General features: G+C 45.8%; 1 protein-coding gene across 1 annotated transcript in view; it reads left to right on the forward strand.

The window, feature by feature from the left end:
• The window catches only part of ADD2 (adducin 2), a 92,407-nt gene extending 85,750 nt beyond the window's left edge, over positions 1 to 6,657 (forward strand). The window contains exon 17 of the mRNA XM_025045210.1: positions 1,693 to 6,657. Coding sequence (XP_024900978.1) covers positions 1,693 to 2,000 — 308 coding nt within the window. The 3' untranslated portion in view covers positions 2,001 to 6,657. The remainder of the gene's footprint in view (positions 1 to 1,692) is intronic.
• Positions 6,658 to 11,062: the final 4,405 nt, after the last annotated feature.

The raw sequence follows: 11,062 nt of genomic DNA on the forward strand, positions 1-11,062 counted from the left end.
GGGTTGGTGGCTTTGGCCGGCTGCCCAATGGCTTGCCCTGCTCCTCCAGGTGGACAGGGCTGACCCTCTGAGCAGCATCTGCGCTTTCACATTGAACACACTCATCGGATCAGGGCTGGGTTTTTCACTGTGTGGCACCATGCTCTCAGGTCCTCTGATGCTGAGTCACCTCAGCGTCTCGCCTCTTCGGTCTCCCTGACTCCTACTCTGTTAGCCTCTCTGAGGGAGAGTCTTTTAAATCCTCTTCCTTCACCTCTGACCATCTCTGTCATTGCCTTCTCTTTGACCAGCTCCTGACTGTCTTTGCCCCTGCCGACTCCATCCCCCAGTGAACCCTCAGGAGCACCAGCTACACCTGCAAAGAAGTCGCCCTGCACTTAACATCAGAAATCAGCTCTGCCACTTACTAAGTTAGCCATCTCAAATAAGTCCCTTCAAAACACTGCATAATGGAGGAACAACACAAACGCTTGCCCTTTCTAACTCACACCATTGTTATCAGGATAAAATGAGCTAAAAAATATAAGAGGACCTTATAATGTGCTTAGATAAATTAGTTCTCATCATGCACTATGTTCTCAGGATCGCAAGCAATTGCTGTTGTTAGCCCCTAAGTTTTGGGGTAGTTTGTTATCCAGCAATAGATAATTATTAAATCGTGGTGAATAGTAAAAACTAGTTTTATGGAAATTAGTTCTTCTGTGGGTTGACTGGGCTCAGCGGGATGGTTCTTCTGCTCCACTGATGTCAGCTGGGGCTGCAGTCATTTGGGAGCTTGACTCAACCGGAACTACAGAGATGGCGCATTCACATGTCAGGCGCCTTGGCAGTGGCAGCTGGAAGGCTAGGCTCAGCAGGGACACTGGGATGGCTGGGACTATCAATCATCTATCTCTCTGTCTATCATCTATCTATCATTATCTATCTATCTATCTATCTATCTATCTATCTATCTATCTATCTATCTATCATCTCTGTCTCTGTCTCCATCTCTGTCTCTCTCCATGTGGTTGTAGGGCCTCACCTAACAGGTTCCCTCCAAGCAGGATAAAGACCTGGAGTGGGGAGTGGGGCCCTGGCTGTTAGAACGGGCCAACCAGGTACCTTCCTTTTAGTGTTAATCCTTCTATCTTAGAAACACAGGGTTCCTGTCACTCAGGGATTCCATTCTCCTTCTTCCTTCCCCTCTCTGCCTACTGAGAAGATACCCTCCATTCTTACAAAGTTCCTCACTGGTGTAGGAAATGAAGTGAGAATGAAAACATGTATTGCCATAGTAGTGAAGCCAAACCAGTTATAATTCTTAGATGCCTCCAGTTGTATGTGACATGACGCCCCCTTCCTATAGTCTCTGTCCTTGCCTGTGTCTTTTCCCTTGTTCTATGCCTGGAAAAGCTTCGAGCTGGGCCCTAACTGGGCCTCCTGCCACGTTTGGACACCATTACCTGTTTGCTTTTATAGTCAAGAGCCCAGAATCCGACCTGGCACGGGCTCGTTCCCAGGGCAGGCTATGAAGAAGGGGTACAGGTTTGGATGAGACCCCTGCCTACCCTCTACCCCTGCAGTACAGCCTGCCATCCCACTGCTGCAGACTTACTTTGTAGAATTGCCTAGAAATGGCTCTTGTAACCCCAGGTAGAAGCTCTCACCTGAATGACATCTTATGGGTCATATCTTTTAATCTTTTTCCAGAAGATGCTAAGAAGACAGAAACGAACAAAGCCGCCACAGAGCCCGAAACAACACAGCCGGAAGGGGTGGTGGTCAACGGCAGGGAGGATGAGCAGACAGCAGAGGAAATTCTCAGCAAAGGCTTGAGCCAGATGACCACCAATGCCGACACGGATGTTGACGCCTCTAAGGACAAAACCGAGTCGGTCACCAGCGGCCCAATGTCCCCAGAGGGCTCACCTTCCAAGTCTCCCTCAAAGAAGAAAAAGAAATTCCGAACCCCATCTTTCCTGAAAAAGAGCAAAAAGAAGGAGAAAGTGGAGTCCTGATTCGTAGCACCCTGGAGCTCCCATGTGCGTCCTGTCTCCCCATGTCCCTTTCTCCCATCTCCGTCCCTGAAGCAAGGGGCCAAGGAGGGATAGAGTAGGACCCTGGACCACACTCTGAGGGGGACATAGAGATCGCCCGACCAACCCCTCATTTACAGTTGCCCCAGAGAAATCAGGCGACTTTCCCAAGGTTCCACAGTAGTTAGTGGTAGAGCCTGCACTAGAATCCAGGTCTCCTGGCTCCTAGTCCAGGGCTCTCTCCACTATACAACACTGCCTAGTTGTGGGCCACCTTCGTGAGGGTGCTGCCCACTGATCTGAGCCCCGGGCAAGAGGGCCAGAGTGGGCCACAAGCTCTCACAGGCTCAGACTAAATCAGGTCGAGGCTCCCCCTGAACAACGTCCTTTTCCTCACGGGAACCCAGCCTCCTCTGATGGAGCTATCACGATGTTTAGAAGTCTCTCTTCTCTTTTTCATAGGATCCCTGCCTTGCTGCTCGTACTAACCAAACAAACTGACCTGCCCCACCACCAGTTTATCTTTGTTCCCAAGGGCTGATGGCTTAGCTTGTGCTTCCCCAATCACTAACTCTGAGCTTTCTTCATGGAACCTCCTAAATGACAGATGGAAGAGTTGTAACAATTGGCACACATAAGGAAGGGCAAGCCAAGCCAGCCACAGAATGGGAGATAACTTCATCAATATAAGAAGCCAGGAACTTGACCCATTCAATTAGTGTATCTCAGGCGCTTCAAAAGTAAAACCAAATTTAGCTCAGAAAATAGTTGTCTCGTGCTCAGGACAGAAATTTGGGGAAATTTAGATCTTCTGTTGGCTTTAGGGTAAATGAGGAGGATGAAAAACAGCACAGGGAATGCTATGCTTTTCTAGCTTTGCATGACAGTAATGTGGCTCTACTCGTCTCACTCCTGTCCAGCAGTCAGGTGTCCCCTGACCTTCCCTCAAACCCAGGAGCACTGGCTCACAGAGTGGAACCGGCATCTTACCCTTGGCACCTTGACCTTGGCTTCTTTGGGTTCCAACTCAGTCATTCTGGGTCCAGCAGAGAATGAGATGAGCCCTTCGGGATTAATCAGAGAAATGCGTGGTTGTCCCCGGCCCTGTCACTGTCTGTTCATCCTGGGGCCTGGTAATAGCCACGGCTATTATTTTAAATGCCAACACTATATTTTCATATTCTTCCATGGGGCATTGTTTAATGAGCATTGTTGGCTCCTAAATAGACAATCCATTCTCTTTAAAGCACCACATCTTCAAAGGATATTTTCCCTTTCTGTCCTGATTATTGTAAAAGTATTTTTGAAAGTTTTTAATCATAGTTTTTCATGTTCGAGCACTTACTTACTATATATATATAGACACTGTGCAGGCTTTACTCACATTGTACCCTTTAACCCTCATGATAATCCTGTGATGTGGGGAAGATTATTCCCATTTTATGGGTAAGGAAACTGAGCCCCTAAAAGGATAATTAACTTTTCCCAAGTAACTTGGCTAGAGAGAGTCAAAGCCTGGATTTAACCCAAGTCACTCTGAGTCCAGAGCCTTTGCTCTTAACAGCTATGGTGATCAGAAAACGTTAATCCCCAAGGATGGTGGTTTCAGTCCAGGAACCATTTCCGTGGCTGATCTCCACTGTATAATGCAGCACTTGAAATGAAGTTAGGAAACTACCTGTGTTCTCTCTCATCAGTGCACGTTAAGTTCCTTGGTTAACGTGGACTGTGGCAAGGCCAGTGTGGACCTCTGACAAAGGAGAGGCAAGGGCCTTCTGGTTGGGGCAGGAAATATCATTCATTATTGGGCTATTTCTTGAGAAGGAAGGAAACTGACATATGACTACGGGAAACCCAGTGCTGTGTCTCTCTAGTGCAGATTCCCAACTGCTAACCCCTCCACCCTGCACCCCCCACACCCTGGCCCTTCTCCTTCTACCTTCTGATTCGGTCTTGTGCTGGACAGCCTGACAGTCAGGGGCACTGATGCCTCAGATAAGTCTGTGATATGAGAAATGCCTTTAAAAGCCAATCCTTTGATGCCTTCTTTTAAAAAGTGGATTTCACATTCATTTATTGATCCCTTCACAATATTTGTTAAGCACCCATTAAATGTCAGGCATTATACTGACATTAAAAGAAAATAATCATTGGGAATAGACTAATCAGTAGCAAGCAAGGTTAAGAGATTGGTGGAGTGGATACAACCATTTGTTTGTATCTAGTGTTTGAGTGGTTGTAGCTCAGAGATGATTTGATTAACTCTTTACATTCAACAAATTCTCTTCATTCCCTTTATAGCAATGAGGCCTCATTTAGGTGAAAATGCCAGAGCTTGCTGGAATTTGGGCGGCATCCTTGTAATTTATGCTATGGGCCCACCTCGTATTTATCCATTTGTTCATTATTCATGCATTTAAAAAATGTGAATGAGCATGCATCACGGGCTAGGCCTGGGGGCAGGACTTAGTCCCAGCCTGCGGGAAGTTCATAAGTAAAGGAGGCACATAGACAAGCGACAAAATGAGCAAGGGTGTAGAGGTGGCATGAGGAAGCAACGGTTTACTGTCTTCTGGGCCAGAGAAACCTTCCTGAAAGGAGTGATGGTTGAATTAGGTTTTCAAAACAGAGGAATTTTCCAAGAGGACAAAAGGGTTGGCAGAACATCCCGTGATGAGGAAAGAGCGTGTGCAAATGCACGGAAGCATGAAACTCGTTTCATGGGTGGGCAGGGCTGGTAGAAAGCATGGAGAGGCTAGACTTTATCGTGTCAGGGGGTTGGAGCTGCTGAGTCATGATCAGGCTTGGACTTTAGGAAAACTCTCATGGCTGAGTGGAAAATGGACTAAAGGAGTGGCCACATGGGAGACTGCCTCATAATGAGGCTTTTCTGAAACATCAGTGCTAAACCGGGTTCAGTGTCCTGCCTTACACTACATTTTCCTTTATTGCAAATAGTGAGCTTCCAACACAGAATTTATTTCCATTGAATTATTTGGATAAGGCCTCTTAAGAGATTTAGACAAGGAGAGCTAGTACTTAGAGTTTCCAATTCTGTTCTGACTAGTGTAGAGTTGCTGGGAGAACTTTTGAGTCACTTCTTCTTCCTGTGTACATGGTGGATGTGGCACGCTCAGCTCCAGCCTTGAGGCTGGACACTGGATGCGGTTGAGGTGTGTGGTCTAAACAGAGCCATGGGTTTTTAGGGTGACAGGAGGGGCCATTGTCTTTGGCTCTGGATAAAAGTAGGGTAAAAACTTGGACCAGTATCTGTCTGGAGAAAAAATATACATGGAGAGCTCAGAAATGGTAGGCAATGGGTTCATTTTGATCAAAGCCATCGTGCTTGGGTATGCTGCAGAAAAAGAACGAGAAAGTGGAACCAATCAGCTGTGCTGTGGCTGGCTGAGCCGGGAAGTGGAGAGGTTTATGAGGCTGTTCCACAGAAAGAGGGGCAGGGTAGGGAAGACATGGTTACAGAGAGACACGCCTGGTCCCAGTGACCCCCATGCACTGGTGGCTGGCACCCAGCAGTGGTGTGGGAGAACCATCTATACCACATGATCTTTCCTCAAACTTTGCAGAAAGCTCTGTCAAGTGGCAATCCCCAGCCCATGTGGGCTCCATTAGAGCCTCCTGGCTTGCAGGTGACCAAGAAACTCCAACTTTGGCCAGGTAATACACAGATTTTTTTTTTAAATCCTCCCTCGATATTCCTGTAATAAAAATGGGGTTCTTCCTCTGCAGATGATAAATTCTTTATAAAGAACATGGAGGGTTTGAATGAACCCCACTGGAAAGCATTGCTCTTATACCAGTGACATATATGATGAGCTTTGAATCCTGCTCCCTGTGTCTCATACTTTGTCACTCACTCCTGAGTGTAGCAAGACAGTCCCTCAGATGTCAGTTCAGCACTGTCATAACAGAGGATAGCTGCTTTTGTCAGCGTGGCAAGAAATTCTATAAAGCCACTTCTCTGATAGCATGGATTTGAAAGAATCATTTTCTCAAGAGCACAATTCACTTCTGCAAGTCTGAAAGATTAAAAAAGATTAAAAAGAAGCTTGGATTTTTCCATGCAGGTATGCATAGGGATAGCCCACCATCAGCCTGTGTGCCATCTTTTACATAAATATGAAATTTATGTTCTAGTTCCAGGCCAAGAGCATTCAGTTTCTGACTATCAAACAAATGGGAAAACATAATGCTTACTCGTTTCTCTCATGCGGGTCAGCAGAAGCCTCCGAGATGGCTGGCACAGTTGCAGTTGACTCTGAGCATAGAGGAAACAGGTCTTATATCTCTCACCACTTGAGTCCAAGCAAACTCTAACACAATAAAATTTGAAGAGTCTGAGAAGAAACGAGAGGGGATAAATCCATGCCCTTCACTCCCACAGAAAGGACAGGGCACCTCACAATTCAAAGCCTGATGGGACATCTTAGCGCCAGTCCCCATCTATTCTAAAAGAGACTCTAATGAAAATGCTCACTGGTTATTTATCTGCATAGGTCCACTTGAACCACAATACAAAAAGCATACACTGTAGAGCAATTATTTCCAAATGCCCTGCCTAACCAACCTATCCATTGGGGCAGGACACACCTTTTGCCAGAAATAAGAGCACACACATAGAAAGCTGTCACCAAGGCACACCCAACCCTCGTGAGCCTCTCACAGTGAGGAGCCTCCCTCGGAATCACCGTGGGGATTTCAGGTGGGGAGTCCTTTAGTGGAGAAGGTTTTCATTATTTTTATATAGACAGGCTTCCCTTTTTAGGAACGGAATACCCAGTTGGGGGTGTTCTTGAAAATATGGAAGTGATGGTTTGCATTGACTTGTACTTGGGTGGTATTTGGTTTTGTCAAATTGATATTTGGTGCCAGTTGCCTTTGAGATGTCCCCAAAAGTTGGGTTATGGCTTTGAGAAGTTGGGGCCTGAGGATGGGAGAGAAATGGTCACTATTATTGACACACGGAGGGACTCAGGTGTAGCCAGAGCCCGAGTGTGGGAAAGTACCAGCAGCTTTCCCAGCGTAGTCACCTCCTCGGCTCCTTGTCTCACCCCATTTCCCAGGCAGCAGAATGAGGCCCAATGTGATGTGGCAGGCCCCTGTCCCCATGTCCTGTAAAAAAAAATGTGAGAATTTAGTGGGGGGGGAGTAACTATAGAACAACCCTCTCCAGCAAATCATCTATAACTTGTAGAAGCTGAAAAGCCAGATCTTCCTTTTAAAGTGAATCAGAAGGAGGATGATAGTTGGATCAAGAAGAGAGGGACCACTTTTAAATACATCAGAGACTTTACAAAATGGGAATATATTTTTGGGGCCCCCCACCCCCACATTTCAACTCCACCTCATGCCTCTTGGGCCTGATTTGTGGGAGAGTGTCTGATCTCTGTGATCGGCCTCACCTTTAAATTCATGCAATCTCTGCTGCAGCCGCTGAGTCCCAAGGTCATTCCTTCCCAGAGGAAGAACTGGTGCAGAGCCTGGGCGGGCCCGGCCCGGCCACGGGGCCTGGATAGTGTGGTGTTCTCTAACGCTGTGAGTGGTTTTGGTGAAATGTCTGTGTCTGACAATCGTCTCCCTTGTACATACATTGTCTGTGTTCGTCCTAGTATTGTGAAGTTTCAAATAGGGGTTCCATGTAAATACTCTTTCTGCTACTGAAATGCCAGCCCCCCCCCCCGGATCACGCAGCAGCCTAAAGTTTCAAATAGGGGTTCCATGTAAATATTCTTTCTGCTACTGAAATGCCAGCCCCCCCGGATCACGCAGCAGCCCCACAAAAGTTTTCGCCTTTCTCTACGCTAACACTTTTTGAGCCACTGATGTGCAGATTGACGATTAGTTTCTTGGCCTTTTATTTTGCAATTTTATATATATAAAACACACATATTTAATATATATATATATATTTATGGGTTGGTTTTGTATAGTTTTCTGTTTGACTCTCTGAGCACCAAAGCTACCCTTGGATTTTCAAAGGAACGTTCCAAAGTCATTTCCTGATGCCCCACCTCTGCTTTGGTGTTCGTGGTGCCGGGTGGTACCTCTGCCCGTGGATTTCTGTATGTATGTGCTGTTATCTCACCTGCAGATATTACCCTAGTAAATCTACTGTGCTTGGCTTCCCAGTGTGTGACCCGTCTGTCAGCCGCCAGTTCTGCCAGCTGCCAGGAGAGCAGAAGCCAGAGAGGGGGTCCATGTACGGAAACATCCGACCACATCTTTATCCCTGAAACCATTTCTCACATGTGGAAAGCTGAGCATAGGAATCATTGGGTTCTGACTGGGGAGGGAGGCCAGCAAATGCTCCAGACCTCTGAGAAAGGAAAGGCTACAGAGGGTTTGCAAATGTCCTATGGAGGTTGGGGGAGGGGATTGTAAAGACAAACACAGGGACGTCCCATCAGAGAAGCAACAGAAACATTGTGGGGGTGTGTGGAATGGAAAGGGGTGTCAGACCAGAATCAGAGGGCTGGGGAGAGCTAAGCTGTCACCCCAAACAGAGAAGAACGGAAATACTAGGAGAGAAAGAAGAGGAAAAGCCCCCTCCCAGCTCTTGTGCTCTCAAATAAGGAGCCCAGGATTTTTTGCAGATCCACGCGCATAGGTCAGGCGTTATTTAAATATCTTTACATAGCACCTGGTTCAATCCCCATAAAACCAGGAGGGTGGTACTATTACTATTACCTACTTTACAGATGAGGAAACAGGCTCTGACATAGGAGATTTTCGTGGGTCACAGGTTAATATGTGGAGAAGCCCTAATTCAGGCTGTGGTCTTTTGGGTAATCAAACCCCTTACTCTTTCCACTGCTTCCCACTGCCCAAATGTCCTGAGCAGAGCTCCATAAACAGTCTCTATCATCACTCCTAGCGCGTTGCTTCCTGGTGACCATTTCCGCCAATGCTGCTTCCTACATCCAGGTACCCTGTAGCTCTGTGGGCTTCTGTGGACTTAGCCACAAGGAATCCAGGCCCTCCCCTGCCCCAAAGCCATCAGTCTCTCCTCTCCTGAAGTCACCAAGGAAACCACCTGTAAGCAACAGGACTGCTCTGCATTGTGCACAGCTGACTGCACTGATCAGGCCAGGGACCGTGGTTAGTGAGCCAACATCACTTTATAAAGCTCACTGCAGTGGAAGGTGGTGATGCAAACTCACAAGTTGAACTCTTCCTCCTCATCCTCCTGAATTTCCACTGCAAAGTCTAACAGAACACAAACGTGGGAGCAGAATACTCTCTACCTGCCGGAAATGCTGGGGAATTCTTCAGAGTATGTAAAGCCGGAGAGGAGTCTGGGACCAACCCGCAATTCACTGTGTGTGAATGGAGAGCCTGCCCGGAGAGGCTATGGAAAGGACCTGTAACTGACAGCAGTGAGGGAGCACCAGGGACACTGGGGAGATGTGGCGGGTGCTAGTCCTGGCCTCAGGAGCAGTGAGCAAGCTGTCAGGATTCACACTGTAGGAACCCTGTTTGCAAGGTCTAAGTAATAAGGCGGGCGTGGGGGTGAGGTGGGGGCGGGACAAGGGGCAGAGAAGGGTGCCATGACCCAAGCTGAGGCTGGCTATCCTAATACATATGAAAAAGGAAGCTGTCAGCCAAGTTATTGTGGATCCTACTGCTGCCACACAGATAACTGATCTGACAAAACGTAACCACTAGAAATAGAAATCTTTCCTTTTCTCTTCCTTTGAGGCTTTTTGGACAGGGAGCCACACATCTCTGACAGAAACCATCTTTCATCTCACAGAGATCTCACTCTGTAAAAAATAAGCATGGAGAAAAAACGTAATGATTTAGTAGTTCAAAAGCAGGAGGCCAGTCTGAGAAATTGGAAGACATGCTCCCCAGTGTTGCTGAGTCACCACACAAAGCAGGGGGAAGGCTTAGGATATCTCTGTTAATATTAATTTATCAAGAAAGATCATCGGCTTATAAAAAGGGAGCACTTTAAATCAAGAAAACTTATTTGAGGGGGCAGGGATTGATGAAAAACAATGTCATATGTTAAAATGAGGCATAGGGGGTCAATACCAGGTTGAGTATTATTGATGAATGACAAGAACATAAAAATATGTTTAGACATGTAAGGATCTAAATCCACCACTTGAAAAAAATTAGCCAATCATGTATCCAGTTGATTATGAAATCAATATAAGTAAATAATTTCAAGCCTGGGCAAGACATGGGATTAAAAAATGATAGTGAGTAATTATATCAAATAAGTTTATGGTTAAATCTAGTTTTTCACAGTTAATTTAACTACTTAATGTGTAAAAAGTAGTTATTGGAATCCACATGCATTTGCAGCAGCAGAGGCAAAACATACTAAATTTATCATTAATGAGAGAGGTCTAATAAATTATTTCATTTTTTAAAATTTTTAGAGAAATATTGGTTCAATCACATATAAAGTTGTGAACTTAGAAGTGATGTAGAAAATTTTAAAGAAAAGCTTCATTAAAAGGCAGTATAGCTTCCAAATCATTGAAGAGAAAAATAATAATAATAAATGAATCAATAGAAATCCAGATAAGATGAAATAACAGAGACCGCATTTACCATCCTGCCTAAAATAACCAAAAAAAAAAAGAATAAAATATATGAAACAATGATTTTTAAGACACTTGAAAACGATCACCCACCAGGACACAAGAAAATTTCCATGTCTTGCAGCCCACTTAACCTATTCAATCCTTCTACTGCCACTACCAAAGATTTCCACCAGGAGGCGACATTTCCTTCCTCTGCTTCTGCTTTGCAGAAACCATTCCAAGCCGGACTTGCTCCATTTTTTTAGCAAGCAGCCCCCAGTGGTGTTCTCATGGACCTTGGTCTATTTTTGTCACCATCAAAAGGACCAAGGGTGAGCAGTGAGCCTCCTTACTCACTCGAGACCTAAGAACCTATATGATTTCTGAGCAGCCCTTTATACTTATCTAATATCCAGTACTCTGCCTGGCTTTCAGAATCTCCATCTTTTGGGCAACCTGCAGAATAGTCTCAGCTCCTAAGGATCAGGT

This window comes from Pteropus alecto, unplaced genomic scaffold (assembly GCF_000325575.1).
Source record: "Pteropus alecto unplaced genomic scaffold, ASM32557v1 scaffold131, whole genome shotgun sequence".
NCBI classification, from domain to species: domain Eukaryota; kingdom Metazoa; phylum Chordata; class Mammalia; order Chiroptera; family Pteropodidae; genus Pteropus; species Pteropus alecto.